The 17266-nt window shown below is 44.7% G+C and overlaps 1 protein-coding gene across 4 annotated transcripts in view; it reads left to right on the top strand.

Annotated features, from left to right (window-relative positions):
* The window catches only part of LOC135552250 (gamma-enolase-like), a 27092-nt gene extending 9993 nt beyond the window's left edge, over positions 1 to 17099 (top strand). For 3 of the 4 annotated variants that reach the window (XM_064983760.1, XM_064983758.1, XM_064983759.1), the window contains exons 3-13: positions 3001 to 3086; positions 3288 to 3383; positions 3491 to 3549; positions 3809 to 3878; positions 4037 to 4170; positions 4400 to 4622; positions 8039 to 8236; positions 9158 to 9359; positions 11275 to 11383; positions 11515 to 11573; positions 16436 to 17099. In XM_064983760.1, coding sequence (XP_064839832.1) covers positions 3002 to 3086; positions 3288 to 3383; positions 3491 to 3549; positions 3809 to 3878; positions 4037 to 4170; positions 4400 to 4622; positions 8039 to 8236; positions 9158 to 9359; positions 11275 to 11383; positions 11515 to 11573; positions 16436 to 16505 — 1305 coding nt within the window. In that variant the 5' untranslated portion in view covers position 3001 and the 3' untranslated portion in view covers positions 16506 to 17099. Of the gene's footprint in view, positions 1 to 690; positions 1001 to 3000; positions 3087 to 3287; positions 3384 to 3490; positions 3550 to 3808; positions 3879 to 4036; positions 4171 to 4399; positions 4623 to 8038; positions 8237 to 9157; positions 9360 to 11274; positions 11384 to 11514; positions 11574 to 16435 lie in introns of those variants that run through there. The other variant, XM_064983757.1, reaches the window with a different exon arrangement.
* The last annotated feature ends 167 nt before the right edge of the window (positions 17100 to 17266 follow it).

The raw sequence follows: 17266 nt of genomic DNA, 5'->3' as shown, positions 1-17266 counted from the left end.
TCTAATGAATCAACCCTCCCCACTCTCTTCCCTCTTTCTGTCTAATGAATCAACCCTCCCCACTCTCTTCCCTATTTCTGTCTAATGAATCAACCCTCCCCACTCTCTTCCCTCTTTCTGTCTAATGAATCAACCCTCCCCACTCTTCCCTCTTTCTGTCTAATGAATCAACCCTCCCCACTCTCTTCCCTCTTTCTGTCTAAAGAATCAACCCTCCCAACTCTCTTCCCTCTTTCTGTCTAATGAATCAACCCTCCCCACTCTCTTCCCTCTTTCTGTCTAAAGAATCAACCCTCCCCACTCTCTTCCCTCTTTCTGTCTAATGAATCAACCCTCCCCACTCTCTTCCCTCTTTCTGTCTAACGAATCAACCCTCCCCACTCTCTTCCCTCTTTCTGTCTAACGAATCAACCCACCCCACTCTCTTCCCTCTTTCTGTCTAACGAATCAACCCTCCCCACTCTCTTCCCTCTTTCTGTCTAACGAATCAACCCTCCCCACTCTCTTCCCTCTTTCTGTCTAATGAATCAACCCTCCCCACTCTCTTCCCTCTTTCTGTCTAATGAATCAACCCTCCCCACTCTCTTCCCTCTTTCTGTCTAATGAATCAACCCTCCCCACTCTCTTCCCTCTTTCTGTCTAATGAATCAACCCTCCCCACTCTCTTCCCTCTTTCTGTCTAATGAATCAACCCTCCCCACTCTCTTCCCTCTTTCTGTCTAATGAATCAACCCTCCCCACTCTCTTCCCTCTTTCTGTCTAATGAATCAACCCTCCCCACTCTCTTCCCTATGTCGCTCCTCTTTTCTCAGCGTCTTTTTGTGAGTCATCCCGTCATCCCCTCCCCCTTCTGTCACACATTTGACCCCCACCCTCTGTTTTCCTCCTCTGCTCTCCCCCTCTCTCTTTCTCCCCCTCCCTCTCTCTGTTTCTCTCCTTCTCTCATCCGTCTCCAGTATTTTCTGGCTTTCTCTATTAGGCGGAAACACACAAACGGCAGGTAACGATGGATCATCCTCATTCTCTTCTCTCCCTCTTCCACTCTCTTTTCTTCATTCTCCAGGCTGTCATCCCCTGTTTTATTATTCCTGCATCTTGTATTGATTGCTTCCCAGTAGCAGAGATGTGCTGGGTTGGAGTAGGTGATGATGATTGTGATGATGCTGCTTGCTTAGTTCGGTATGTGAGGCATTACGGTTGTGAATGCTAACTAATGTGCCAGCCCTGCCTGGCTCTGGGTTCGAGGTGTTATATTGATTCACTGTGAGTGTGTGTGTGTCAGTTTTGTATTAGAGCATTTGTGTCTGGGTTCTATGAAGTTGCCTTAGTGCATGATCTGTGTGTGTGTGTGTGTATGGAGATAATGTGATTGTGTTTGAGCTAGTGTGTGTGTGTGTGTGTGTGTGTGAGTGGCAGGGAGAGGAAAGGAGAAGCTCTACACGTCTGTATGTGTGCCTGAGAGACGGTGAAGGGGAGGGAGAGAACCTTGAATGTCTGTATCAGTATGTGTACAAATGTGTGTGTGTGTGTATATATGTACAGTGAATGTGTGAGAGAGAGGAAGAGGGATAGTGTCAACGTCTGCAAAAGTGTGTGTGTGTGTGTGTGTGCCATGCGTTAGACTGCTCTCCATGCGTCTGTGTTGGCATGTGTGCAATCGGTGCCACTCCTGTGAAAATGATGCTTCTGCGTCCCTCTCTCTCTCTTTCCCTTCCTGCTCTCCTTTTTACCCAACCGTCCCTCTCTCCTCCTCCATCCCTGAATCTCCTCTCTTCTTCAGCCAAAAGGAGGGATTTAATGATTTCTCTCTTTTTCTACCCATCCCCCCCCCTCTCTTATCACACTGTCCCTGGGTATTTGTGCTGAGCGCTGCAATCTTTAGGAGGTGCGGTGTGGACATGGGTGTCCTCATGCTGCACACTGCTGGGAGGGAGGGGTTATATAACTTACAGCTGCATTCATATATATGAGCCACGATAATGGATGGGGCTGATTGGCTGAAAGTGGATAGGGATTTATGCATATTGTGGCACCATTAAATCACAAGCATTTAAATGAAGAACATAAGGTTAAATACATTCATAGTCGCTGAAAGGTACGTATACCACAAACACCACAAACATTTCAGTGAAAAACTTACAGCGACATTCATACATTTTTACACAGTAAATGAGGGGGGATGTCATGGAATAGAGCTGTAAGTGTACAAGGGCTTATTATTCAGTGCACAATAATTCAGTTGTCATTTCAGTTGCTGTAACATTTCAGTCTTTCAGTAAAGACCGGAGATTATATAGCTGTCCAGTTCTGTAGGGATCCATGTTATTTTGTTAAGTCAAATAAGTGAGCAATTAGCAACAAGGACTGTCAGAGACCTAGTACTATTAATAAGGGACATTATAATGACATGATATGGTACAGCATAGGGCAGGGATGGGCACTCGTCATGAGGAGTCGCGGGTCTGCGTACCCACATCCATACCAACACATAAATCCTAGCCTTTTAGCCTGTGGATTTCTGGGTAATGCTTGACATGGTGGGCGCCGACAGTCCAATCTTGACCAATGGCGGTGACGGATTCCCTGTGTCTCGTGGAGTCGTGGGCCAAGTGACTAGGAACCATGTCGTCGTTTCGCTCGAGTCACCGGCCGTCCACAGATTCCACACCTGATAGCGACATAGTGTCTGAGTGAGCCATGTTTTAGCATCATGGGACTTAGAATAGATTTTAGTCTGGTCCTTTTACCGTGGTAATAGCTCCATCTGACCTCCTGGTACATGAAGCATTGTAAAATCTATTCAATTCCAACTTCACATGGGGAAACGCTTTCATATATCATGATGGTTTATAGCAACCGTAATGTCACTCTCTGCACACTTCGTTTGCACTCCCATTATGCACTTCCTTACTGTATGTACAAATGCAATGGTAAAAATAGAGGCACTTGATCTCTCTGGCTCCCCCCCCCCCCCCCCCTCTCTCTCTCTCTCTTTCACAGGATGTCGATTGTCAGCATCGTTGCGAGGGAGATCCTAGACTCCCGGGGAAACCCCACTGTGGAGGTGGACCTGTGCACAGAGAAAGGTGACCCCTCTCAAGCCTGTCTACAAAGCGTAGTATCGCACTGTACGAAGAGCCTTAAGATTAGCCAAAAGCTACAATAAAATTCTTAAGAGCGTCGCCGTCCAAGGCCTCGTACGATTTCCCGGATCATTCCGCTCTAACGTCACTCTCTCTGTTGCCATCTCTTACACCTCCCTCCCTCTCTCTCTCTGTCTCTCTCAGGTCTTTTCAGGGCTGCAGTGCCCAGTGGAGCGTCCACAGGCATCTATGAGGCTCTAGAGCTGAGGGATGGAGACAAGAGCCGCTACAGGGGCAAAGGTTTGTTTGTGTGTGTGCGCACGTGCATCTAATGCTGGAGTAAACAGAATGATGTTTGTCCCTCCTTCCCCATCTTCTCTCCCATCTGCCTTCTTTCTCTGCTCTAGGTGTGCTCAAGGCAGTGGGCCACATCAATGACACTCTGGCTCCTGCTCTCATAGCATCGGTGAGTTGGGTACTATGATTTGGGTACTATGATTTGGGTACTATGATTTCCAATCGGTTATATCTATGATATGTACTTTTGAGGGTTTGGCTCATAGGTGGCTGCAAATATGAGATATTTCTTGTGTGCAGATATGTCGCGGGTCATCCATCCATTTGTTCGAGGACCAATTAGAGAATTGGTCCTCGATGACTTACCAATATAATGAACGTTTTAATATGCTTATAAATAAGTTGTGTAAAAAGGATGTGTCCCATAGGGTATCAGTGTTGTGGAGCAGGAGCAACTGGACAACACAATGATTCAAATGGACGGCACAGAGAACAAGTGTGAGTCTCCCGGTTCCTACCAAAGAAACAGATCAAATGTGTCGATGTATCCCCCAATCAATTCAGGTCCACCATCAACTGAGAGAATGGGCTTTTGTCTGAACCCGGATTTTGGTAGACCTTTTTGAAATTTGTCACATTTCCTTCCTCGTCGACAGCTCAGTTTGGCGCTAATGCTATCCTGGGAGTCTCCCTGGCCATTTGCAAGGCTGGTGCAGCAGAAAAAGAGGTCCCCCTGTACCGTCACATCGCTGACCTGGCAGGAAACACAGAGCTGGTGCTGCCAGTTCCAGTAAGATACTACTTATATAACAGTTATACCAGAGAAGGTGTAGCAGAAGCATAATAACGATGATTCAACACTGAAACAGTCATTCTGTGAATGGTTTTACCATAATGGTATGTATGATAAAAATAACATATACTGTACATGAAAAATATGTGGGAAATTAGAAACTGTACCAGTATCTGCTGAACATGGGTGTTGCCCTAACTGCTAATTCCCCTTATCTCCTTCCCAGGCGTTCAACGTGATCAACGGAGGCTCCCACGCGGGCAACAAGCTAGCCATGCAGGAGTTCATGGTACTTCCTGTCGGGGCGGAGTCTTTCAGGGACGCGCTTCGGGTGGGCTCCGAGCTGTACCACACGCTCAGGGGGGTGATCCAGGAGAAGTACGGCCAGGACGCTACCAACGTGGGCGACGAGGGGGGGTTCGCCCCCAATATCCTGGAGAACAGTGAGGGTAAGTGCAGCAGAGTTCATTTAGAAACACAGTCTTGTGACCTGTAAGAGCAGTTGTCACCCTCGGTCTACAGGGATTTTATAGTTGATTTAATGGTTAAAACGTTGGATTACCCGAGCAAGACATCTCCGGTACAAATCCAACCATAGGATATCCATGGCACTTTACCTCTATCTTGGGTCATGTTCATTTACGTACCATACACAAGAAAGCAGTATGGACTACTCTGTTTTTGTTTTCTGTTTCATAACATTTTGCTGTGTGCCCCATTGAACACGACTCTGGTAACACTTTAACCAGGGTTTAAATGATACATGCTCTTGGGGGAAGGACTGTTGCACTGTTTAATCATGGTAATTAGGCTTCTCCAAGCTCTAATGCTGTTGATGGTCATTAGTAGCCCACCAAACTTGCTAACTGTCTGGTACTCAGCACTCTACTGTCCCTCTAATCACGCTGACATCAATGCAAATGCCATCGACTATCTAATCAAACACTTAATGAGAGCTCATGTTGCTCAACATTTCGAGTGGCCTCTATTAAAAAGAGGAGGATCCAATCAGCTAGGCCTACTATGTTTATTTCTCAACTTTCCTAATACTAAGCACCATTGCTTATCTTTACAACAGGAGTATAGCCTACCTAGATGGCATGAAAATGAATCAAGGCAAAAGCGGTCCTCCATTTACTATTTAACAAAATTCACATATATATTATTTAGTATATGTAAAGACAAAATTAAATCAATAATAGTCTGATGGGTGATATTAGCCTATCACTTGCGAATTACTGTGATAATTATATATTATCACTTGTGAATGATGCCCAGCCTAAGGCAAAAGACAATGCTCTTTTTTGTGCATCTTTTTAGAATCATAGTTGTACACCTCTTGTAACCTAGCCTATATGTTTTGACAAGGTTTGTATCACAACTAAAGTGGCCAAATAACTTCTTAAAATGAAGCACATTAATCTGCTTTATAAGGGGTGTAGAGCCTAACTGGCATACATAAGCAGCACGTGAGTTTCAAGTTTGGGGAAGATAATTTTCACCATAAAAATGCACCTTTATAATAAAAGCATTACATGCATAATCACATTTTGATAATGCTGTTTTCCCGCTAATGCTTATAGCCTACTGTCGTGTACACATTGCTGTGCTTATAATGTCAAGAAATAGTCAAATGTTTTTATTTTATTTAACCTTTATTTAACTAGGCAACTCGGATAAGAATAAATTCTTATTTACAATGACGGCCTATCCAGGCCAAACTCGGACGACGCTGGGCCAGTTGTGCGCTGCCCTATGGGACTCCCAGTCACGGCCGGATGTGATTCAGCTGTGACCGCTGTTTATCAACATTTTAAGCTAAACGCTCTGATCTGTTGCATCAGCTACGAAGCTTAATTTTTGGGGGGTATGCTAGTAGTTGTATTAATTTGTGATCTATCACATCCCACAACTGTCCCAGACTATGTTTGGAGTATTTATTACTCGCACAGAATAGGTCAACTTTTGTACTATGGGGGATAGTAGATTGACATAGGCCTAATGAACAGAAAAAGCACTAGCCTAACTCATCTTGTTGGCTGATGAAAAGTAAATGTGGACAGTTCTACCAGTATCTTCAATATGCACCTCGGAATTGGATAAGGATGTGCACAGTTGCGTCTCCGATGTGTCTGTCTTCACTTGTAGCCTGTGAGAAACACTCGATCACATGATGGAGAGCCATGTGAGTGAGAGGTGCTTCGGAGTGTACAGCACTCAGGGAGAAGGGCACAACACAGCACTCCGGGCCAAGGGCACAACGGCCACACAAAGGGGAGCTGTCGTGAAATTCGAGGCATTATCAAGTGCTTGTCAAATTGTGAATGAGACTGATGAATTGTGAACAGCCTGCGCAAAAAAAGCAGAGCTCATATCTTTCAAGCGACTTTTTTCAAATCATAATTAGAATCTCATCATGCAGTCTTACAATGTATTACCAATAAAAACGTTTGTAGAACAACTTAAGTTACATTAATAACTCTAAATTAGGCATATAGGAGTACCTATTTCTTTGTTAACCGCTCAACAAAGAATAGTCGCATGTGTGCACTCCCTCAAATCGTTTGGTGAAAATATCTTTCTCTTTTATTCAGCTTTGTTCAATTGTATTCTTCATACCATAACATAATGCCATGGAATTCTAAGAAAATCTTGTCTGCTAAATGAACTAATGTAGCCCACAGCCATTTGGCGTAGCCAGATGAGGACCTAACATAAGGACAACTCCTATGCTATTCTGTTCTTCTGAAATAGATTAAATTGTCTTCATATTATGTTTCTTTAGACCTGTCTAAAGTGAATAATGGATTTATTGTGAAGGTGTAAGCTATATTACATGGATCTATTAGACTTTTTAAAATGTAGATGTTCCAAAGGTCTGCATTAGTGGCTTGTAGGCTGTGTGTGGAAGCCAGGAGATGCTAAATGTGTTTATGTTAATTACCGGTCAATTGCCGCGAGACCGACAGTTATTTCCTTGACAATCACCGGCTGACGAAATTCCGTGGCCACCACAGCCATAGTTGTGGGCACTGAAAATAGTGGACTGTACCAATATTAATATTTTGGTTGCCCACATTCTTGTATGGGCATTTACACCAATAGACAAATCGTTTCACCCACAATCTAGTCTTTGCTGCGATGACTATGGGACAACAGCAGCCATAAATCTAAAATAGTGTTAGAGATAAAATCATAAATCCAAGGTGGTATGCTTTAATGAGTTTCCATCCTGCCTCTGGTACAGTGTCTGTCCATCTGTATGTTTGTCACAACATGTCCTCCTCAAGGCTTTCTTCTCTCACATTTCCCAACAGCCAAGGCAATGTGTATCAGCTGATCTTCGAACTAAGTGTGTGTGTGAGTGTGTGAGTGAGCGAGCGTGTAAGTGAGCGTGTAAGTGAGTGAGTGAGATAACCCTGGGCCTTGGGGAAAAAGCGATGCCGCGATCCCACTATTGAAGAAGTAGCTAGGTGTGACAGGAAGTCAAAACCCTGGCAAGATCAAAAGAAAGTGTGAAAAGCCTAAAGGACTGTCAGCTGTAGGCTCTTAGAATAGATTTTGCTCTGTAGTATCTCTCAAGCATCGAGAACAGAATGGTGTGTGTAGTCTTGCAACCTTTCTGACTCACTCTCGACCAACACTCTAGCCTGGATACTTGACTATTTCTGCATTCAGCAACACAGCAGTATCATGTCACCAAACAAGCAACAAGACAAGTAGGCCAGAGCAGAAACAGAGTGGTTCACAGGCTAGGTAGAGTCTACCCTTACAGCCTTCCTCTCTCGTTCTCTACCTCCACCCAACACTTATCATCTTTCTTTCCTCCCATCTCTCCCCTCCCTCTTTCCGTCTCTCCCCTCAGCGTTGGAGCTGATAAAGACAGCCATCGAGAAAGCGGGCTTCACAGATAAGGTGGTGATCGGGATGGATGTGGCGGCGTCCGAGTTCTACCGCGAGGGGAAGTACGACCTGGACTTCAAGTCTACTCCGGACTCTGACAGGCACATCAGCGGAGAGGAGCTGTCAGACATCTACCAAGGCTTCGTTAACGACTACCCAGGTAGGCAAACAGTCACTTGACACCCATTGGATTCCTAATTCAATCTGACATGAATTTGATTTATTGATTCGTTTTATTTGAGATACAAAAAAATACACAGAGTGCATCATTTTTAAAAATCTAGACAGGGATAACACAAAAAAGTAAATGGGGTCCCTCCCTCGACTGATTCAATTAATTAGTTTAAATTCAAATCCATTCAATTCAATTATAGAGGCAACTCTGTCGCAGCCGGCCGCGACTGGGAGGTCCGTGGGGCGACGCACAATTGGCCTAGCGTCGTCCGGGTTAGGGAGGGTTTGGCCGGTAGGGATATCCTTGTCTCATCGTGCAGCAGTGACTCCTGTGGCGGACCGGGCACAGTGCACGCTAACCAAGGTTGCCAGGTGCACGGTGTTTCCTCTGACACATTGGTGTGGCTGGCTTCCGGGTTGGATGGCGCTGTGTTAAGAAGCAGTGCGGCTTGGTTGGGTTGTGTTTCGGAGGACGCATGACTTTCGACCTTCGTCTCTCCCGAGCCCGTACGGGAGTTGTAGCGATGAGACAAGATAGTAACTACTAATAATTGGATACTACGAAATTGGGGAGAAAAAGGGGGTGGGTGTATGGTTTATACCTGCGTTTAGCCTACACTCACCAGTGTGGGCTGTGCGCAGGTATGGACCATATACACACTATTTATGGGAGAAAAAAATTAAATAAAAATTATAGAGGCAACAGGCTGATCCTACATTTACATTCAAAAGAGAAGTTCAAGTTTATATCTACCTTCACGTTGAAAGATCCCACGACACATTTCCTCTTACAACACTATGGCTGTCTACAACTTTGCTCCCTATAGAAAAACCTCCGTTCCAAACCACGACTGAGTACATGTCCTAACTGAGTGTGCACTCCACTAAACCCTTGTCCTCTTTGTAGTGGTGTCCATAGAGGACCCGTTTGATCAGGATGACTGGGCCGCCTGGTCCCGCCTCACGGCTTCCGTGGGCATCCAGGTTGTCGGGGACGACCTGACGGTGACCAATCCCAAGAGGATAGAGAAGGCTGCCGAGAAGCGGGCCTGCAACTGCCTACTGCTCAAAGTCAACCAGATCGGCTCTGTCAGTGAAGCCATCCAGGCGTAAGTGACCCACGTCACATGATCGGTCAATAAATCACTTTGATATATAGATGTCAATCATCAAGTCAATCTGTCAATCTCAGTCACTAGGCCAGGCTAAATTGTCCTTGAAAAAGAGATTACCTGGTAATATATAGGAGAAACACTACGATGATCTATAATAAGGTTATGTAGCCCTTATGACGTAGGTAGGGTTCAAGTAAAGTGTGACGTCAGTCATGCACATTTATGTAGCCGTCAGTCATCAAGTCTGTCTCTTGGCCAGGTTGGGAGTCCTTGAAAAAGAGATGCCAATCTCAATGGCAGTTACCTACTTAAATAAAAGATAATTGAATTAAGAAAATAATGAGCTTTATTTTTGACATTTGTATGATCATCAATCAGCCATATTGAATATAGCCAACACTTTACTTCCAACTACAGTGGGGCAAAAAAGTATTTAGTCAGCAACCAATTGTGCAAGTTCTCCCACTTAAAAATATGAGAGAGGCCTGTAATTTTCATCATAGGTACACTTCAACTATGACAGACAAAATGAGAAAAAAAATCCAGAAAATCACATTGTAGGATTTTTAATGAATTTATTTGCAAATTATGGTGGAAAATAAGTATTTGGTCACCTACAAACAAGCAAGATATCTGGTTCTCACAGACCTGTAACTTCTTCTTTAAGAGGCTCCTCTGTCCTCCACTCGTTACCTGTATTAATGGCACCTGTTTGAACTTTTTATCAGTATAAAAGACACCTGTCCACAACCTCAAACAGTCACACTCCAAACTCCACTATGGCCAAGACCAAAGAGCTGTCAAAAGACACCAGAAACAAAATTGTAGACCTGCACCAGGCTGGGAAGACTGAATCTTCAATAGGTAAGCAGCTTGGTTTGAAGAAATCAACTGTGGGAGCAATTATTAGGAAATGGAAGACATACAAGACCACTGATAATCTCCCTCGATCTGGGGCTCCACGCAAGATCTCACACCATGGGGTCAAAATGATCACAAGAACTGTGAGCAAAAATCCCAGAACCACACGGGGGGACCTAGTGAATGACCTGCAGAGTTCTGGGACCAAAGTAACAAAGCCTACCATCAGCAAGGGCATTGAAGATGAAACGTGGCTGGGTCTTTCAGCATGACAATGATCCCAAACACACCGTCCAGGCAACGAAGGAGTGGTTTTGTAAGAAGCATTTCAAGGTCCTGGAGTGGCCTAGCCAGTCTACAGATCTCAACCCCATAGAAAATCTTTGGAGGGAGTTGAAAGTCCGTGTTGCCCAGCAACAGCCCCAAAACATCACTGCTCTAGAGGAGATCTGCATGGAGGAATGGGCCAAAATACCAGCAACAGTGTGTGAAAACCTTGTGAAGACTTACAGAAAACGTTTGACCTCTGTCATTGCCAACAAAGGGTATATAACAAAGTATTGAGATAAACTTTTGTTATTGACCAAATACTTATTTTCCACCATAATTTGCAAATAAATTCATTAAAAATCCTACAATGTGATTTTTATTCTCATTTTGTCTGTCATAGTTGAAGTGTACCTATGATTAAAATTACAGGCCTCTCATCTTTTTAAGTGGGAGAACTTGCACAATTGGTGGCTGACTAAATACTTTTTTGCCCCACTGTATATACTTGTCAAATGTTACAACACTCATAGCCATCAATCATTGACATTTTACAGCTATCCATCATCTATAACTGTTGTCATCAATCTTGGCTGTAAGTACAGCCAACAGTCATTCAAAGTCGTACAATTAAAATGTATTAATATAGCAATCATTCATACATTTACTTTAATCTTCTTTTAGTACCCTCATGCTTATTCTACTCTTACACTCTCCCTCTCTTTTGTCTCCGAGCCCCCACCTTTGTTTGTTTGTTTCTCTCTCTTTCGCTCTCTCTCAGGTGTAAGCTAGCCCAGGCCAATGGCTGGGGGGTGATGGTCAGTCACCGTTCAGGAGAGACAGAGGACACTTTCATCGCTGACCTGGTGGTGGGGCTCTGCACTGGACAGGTACACACTCACTCGCTCACTCAAAAAGTCATGCGGAGCATCCCATACAGAAGACCCCAACCATTATACAAATCTGACCACAACATTGTATTGCTTTCACTAAATCTGTTCTAATTATGTCTCTCTCTCAGATTAAGACAGGAGCCCCATGTAGATCTGAAAGGCTGGCCAAGTACAACCAGCTCATGAGGTCAGTGGTCAAACATGATCCTCTTTAGCTATCCCTCCAAATTGTACTCAGTGGCTTCTATTGCTTCTTGTGAAAGATAGGTAGCACCAAGTCATTACAAAAATGACAGACAAACAACATGAAAAACTAGTAAAAACCATAGAATGGGATCTTGAGATGTTACTTCAATATATCCACATAGTTTCCTGCCTCATGATGCCATCTATTTTGTGAAGTGCCCCAGTCCCTCCTGCAGCAAAGCACCCCACAACATGATGCTGTCACCCCTGTGCTTCACGGTTGGAATGATGTTCTTCGCCTTGCAAGCCGCCCCCTTTTTCCTCCAAATATAACGATGGTCATTATGGGCAAACCATTCTATTTTTGTTTCATCAGACCAGAGGACATTTCTCCATGAAGTACGATCTTAGTCCCCATGTGCAGTTGCAAACCATAGTCTGGTTTTTTTATGGCGGTTTTGGAGCAGTGGCTTCTTCCTTGCTGAGCGGACTTTCAGGTTATGTCGATATAGGACTCGTTTTTACTGTGGATATAGATACTTTTGTACCTGTTTCCTCCGGCATCTTCACAAGATCCTTTGCTGTTGTTCTGTGATTGATTTGCATTTTCTGCACCAAAGTATGTTCATCTCTAGGAGACAGAACGCGTCTCCTTCCTGAGCGGTATGATGGCCTGCTTGGTCCCATGGTGTATATATTTGCGTACTATTGTCTGTACAGATGAACCTGGTACCTCCAGGTGTTTGGAAATTGCTCCCAAGGATGAACCAGATGTGTGGAGGTTTTTTGAGGTCTTGGCTGATTTATTTTGATTTTCCTATGATGTCCAGCAAAGAGGCACTGAGTTTGAAGGTAGACCTTGAAATACATCCACAGGTACACCTCCGATTGACTCAAATTATGTCAATTAGCCTATCAGAAGCTTCTAAAGCCATGACATCATTTTCTGGAATTTTCCAAGCTGTTTAAAGGCACAGTCAACTTAGTGTATGTAAACTTCTGACACACTGGAATTGTGATACAGTGAAGTGAAATAATCTGTCTGTAAACAATTGTTGGAAAAATGACTTGTGTCATGCACAAAGTAGATGTCCTAACCGACTTGCCAAAACTATAGTTTGTTAACAAGACATTTGTGGAGTGGTTGAGAAACTAGTTTTAAGGACTCCAACCTAAGTGTATGTAAACTTCCGACTTCAACTGTAAGTGTAAAGGACGTCACGCTGCTTGCTTCGCGAGTACCACTTCCTCCCGATTCGGCCCATACCTGGCACGAACTCGGGACCTCTGCCTCACAAATACACGTGACCGTCCTCCCTCCAGCATCTTGGCGGAAGCATGACAGTTCAGACTGAGGAGTAGGTTTCACACATCCCCACGTGCTACACAAGCATGCATGAACATGTACTATAGCTGTACTATGTAGAGACCAACAAGCTCCTGGTCAACAATCCCTAAAAGGAAGAGTAGGAGTAGGACAATGTTGCCCCTAGACACTGATCTAAGGTCAGTTTCACCTTCCACCCTCAATGGTTCAAGGTTAGTACTCAGTTACAGTAAACTGAATCTAGTCCTGTATCTACATACACTGCTCAAAAAAATAAAGGGAACACTAAAATAACACATCCTAGATCTGAATGAATTAAATATTATTGTTAAATTCTTTTTTCTTTACAAATCACACAAATGATCAATGGAAATCACATTTATCAACCCACAGATCTGGATTTGGAGTCACTCTCAAAATTAAAGTGGTGAACCACACTACAGGCTTATCCAACTTTGATGTAATGTCCTTAAAACAAGTCAAAATGAGGCTCAGTAGTGTGTGTGGCCTCCACGTGCCTGTATGACCTCCCTACAACGCCTGGACATGCTCCTGATGAGGTGGCGGATGGTCTCCTGAGGGATCTCCTCCCAGACCTGGACTAAAGCACCAGCCAACTCCTGGACAGTCTGTGGTGCAACAGACAGTTGGAGGATGGAGCGAGACATGATGTCCCAGATGTGCTCAATTGGATTCTGGTCTGGGGAACGGGCTGGTCAGTCCATAGCATCAATGCCTTCCTCTTGCAGGAACTGCTGACACACTCCAGCCACATGAGGTCTAGCATTGTTCTGCATTAGGAGGAACCCAGGGCCAACCACACCAGCGTATGGTCTCACAAGGGGTCTGAGGATCTCATCTCGGTACCTAATGGCAGTCCAGCTACCTCTGGCGAGCACATGGATGGCTGTGCGGCCCCCCTAAAGAAATGCCACCCCACACCATGACTGACCCACCGCCAAACCGGTCATGCTGGAGGATGTTGCAGGCAGCCGAACGTTCTCCACGGCGTCTCCAGACTGTCACATGTGCTCAGTGTGAACCTGCTTTCATCTGTGAAGAGCACAGGGCGCCAGTGGCGAATTTGCCAATCTTGGTGTTCTCTGGCAAATGCCAAACGTCCTGCACGGTGTTGGGCTGTAAGCACAAACCCCACCTGTGGACGTCAGGCCCTCATACCACCCTCATGGAGTCTGTTTCTGACCGTTTGAGCAGACACATGCACATTTATGGCCTGATGGAGGTCATTTTGCAGGGCTCTTGCAGTGCTCCTCCTGCTCCTCCTTGCACAAAGGCGGAGGTAGCGGTCCTGCTGCTGGGTTTTTGCCCTCCTACGGCCTCCTCCACGTCTCCCGATATACTAGCCTGTCTCCTGGTAGCGCCTCCATGCTCTGGACACTATGCTTACAGACACAGCAAACCTTCTTGTCACATCTTGCATTGATGTGCCATCCTGGATGAGCTGCACTACCTGAGCCACTTGTGTGGGTTGTATACTCCGTCTCATGCTACCACTAGAGCAGTAGCGTGCCGTGGTTCTGGGGCCTGGGCCTTCAGTGAAGTCCTACAAAGTCCCACCCGAATTAATCCACCTCTTATTACCATCATTATGATGCCATGGCTCTAGACACTATACATTTAGACAGAAACGCAGTATAACCAGGCGTTGCGTCACCTAGAAATTGACATTTTTATTCAGAGAATTGCAGGGGAAGAGTACAATACCTTTTCATTTTGCAGCTTCGTTGCCCTGCGCGCTTGTTCGTTGAGCTGTAGATCCACTCGGTGTCCCCAAAAGTTTTCAAAAGCACCATTGTTTGTAAGTGCCCAGCCGTACTTTGGTGTCTCGTTGCTGCCTTGGTTAGACAACTCAGGTTTGCAAAGCCAGTGTGGCTCCAAACACCAAATCAATCACTTGCAAATAATAGGCATTCCCAGCAGTACAGTTTGCAGTGCTTCTCGGAGCCTGTCTTTGTAGCGTCGGCTTTGTAGCATCAGCGTCTACCTCTCCTGACAATGTCTAACTTTTCTTGAAATGTTTGTCTTGAGAATGGCGTTATAATTATATCCTCGACCAAATCGATATCTTCTCCTTCCGCCATTGTGGGTTGAAAAAACAGTTTAGTAGTACGCAAATTAATTTGTTGATCAATTTCAGTTTCCTAGTTCTGAGATCTGCCCATATAGGACCTGCCTCTCAATATTGGTAATCCAATCAAAAGACGTGCAGGCACTACGCCTGCTAGCTGGCTCCTGTGTAACACTGGAGCCAGCCAGCAGGCGTACAATAGCCAACTCTAAAGCTGATTGGTTGACAAAATTGTAATTTCCATTCACTTTAAACTACAAGTGCCCGCACTGTTGATTCTGAAGGCATGAGGGCAGATTTTAGACCCCTGGCAACACATGATGGCTGAATATGATTGGATAAAATATCTAACATAAAGACCAGCCCTCCAAATCTCAACCTGGGGCTTGAAGCAGTGCAACCAAGAGGAACGCTATGAAATGAAGAGTGTTACTCTTACTCTGGGAAATAATTTAATACATATTGGTGGGAAAATATATTTAAAAAAAAAGTATGTTCTGATGATGTTTAGGCCAGCAGAGGCCTTGCTGGCCCTGACGGCCCACCACTGCACTAGAGTGAAAGCACCGCCAGCATTCAAAAGTGACCAAAACATCAGCCAGGAAGCATAGGAACTGAGAAGTGGTTTGTGGTCCCCACCTGCAGAACCTCTCCTTTATTGGGGGTGTCTTGCTAAATGCCTATAATTTCCACCTGTTGTCTATTCCATTTGCACAACATGTGAAATTTGTCAATCAGTGTTGCTTCCTAAGTGGACAGTTTGATTTCACAGAAGTGTGATTGACTTGGAGTTACATTGTGTTGTTTAAGTGTTCCCTTTATTTTTTTGAGCAGTGTATAAGACCTAGCCCAGAGTGTAGCCAAGAGCATATTCCCACATATCCCATTCTAAACAAGTGTCGCCAAGCTAATTGCTGTGACGTGCATGCTAACGACACGCCGGTGTCACCCCATGTGTGAGAGCCAGTCAGAGCACGGAGAGCACCTGGGATCTGCTCAGTGTAATCCCATTGGGCTCTTAGCAGGACAGGGGAGGGAGGGCCTCTTACCCAATCACAGCACCATTAGTAGCCATTATAACACGCTGACCACTGGGTTAATGGTTCCAGTTAGGAGTTACAGATCTAGAATCAGATTGCATGACCCCCTAATAACAGCTCCCATAACCCATGATGATCACTGGGTTAATAGTTGCGGGTGGAGGTGTATGTAACCACAGATCTAGGATCTGATTGCCCACCCACAGCAGCATTAACATATACTATAACTCCCTGATCACTGGGTTTATAGCTGCAGGTAGAAGTCACCCCCTAACCTAACCACAGATCTAGGATCAGATCGCCCGGGCTTTTACCTTGAGCAAATGGATGTCAGATTCAAATTCTGTTCACATGCATTTACCTGTTTTTCTCTTTTCCCTCCTTGTCCATTCTGTTGGTCTCTTTAGGATCGAGGAGGAGTTGGGGGATCAAGCTCGCTTTGCAGGCTATAACTTCAGAAACCCCACTGCCCTGTGAGACCAGACAGACACATCGCCGCCAACCAGATGCACAGTTACTTTGAGACACAAAGACAGATGGACAGATTAAGATATAAAGAGACCGACCGACACACACAAACGTGCACATAGACACACAAGTGTAGATATGAAGCCTGAAGGGCACCTAAGAAAGACGGGTATGAGCGTCAAAAAGAAAATGAAACACACAGCACTGTATACAAAAAAAGCAGCACTCCGACTGATGGCTGACAAGGACACACTAACTACAGGCTGACTGAGAATAAAAAGAACACACATTGTATTTTGCAGTTGTTTGCTCTCATTCACCCAATGACGACACAAAACTGCACTCTCCCTCTTTCGTCCTCTTCTCCACTTTCCTTTCCTGGCTCTGCAGTCATCCCTCGTTTTTGTTTCTTGGTTACTTCAAAAGGCTCTCCTGGTGTTGCTATGTTTGCAGGAATTGGCTTGTTCCTCCATGCTTGTCCCTGTTTCCTCTTTGTCTACTTTCCTTTGGTTACTCTGGCAACAAAATTGCTGTGTTGAAAGACAGAATGCCTGTCATGAAAGGACATATGTGAAATAAAATGGTCATTTACAGTTTCAACCACACTGACATTCTCTTTTTTTGTATTAATATCAAAGTGTTTAACAAATCTAGGATCGGCTTACAACCGCCCCCGCTTTTGTTATACAAAAATGACAGATCAGCATTTGGGGGCAATCTCTTCCTACATCATTACCTACACACAAATGTAAATTACTGATGATAAAACC

Source organism: Oncorhynchus masou, chromosome 13 (genome assembly GCF_036934945.1).
Source record: "Oncorhynchus masou masou isolate Uvic2021 chromosome 13, UVic_Omas_1.1, whole genome shotgun sequence".
NCBI lineage: Eukaryota > Metazoa > Chordata > Actinopteri > Salmoniformes > Salmonidae > Oncorhynchus > Oncorhynchus masou.
This window is presented reverse-complemented; position numbering and strand designations above follow the sequence as displayed.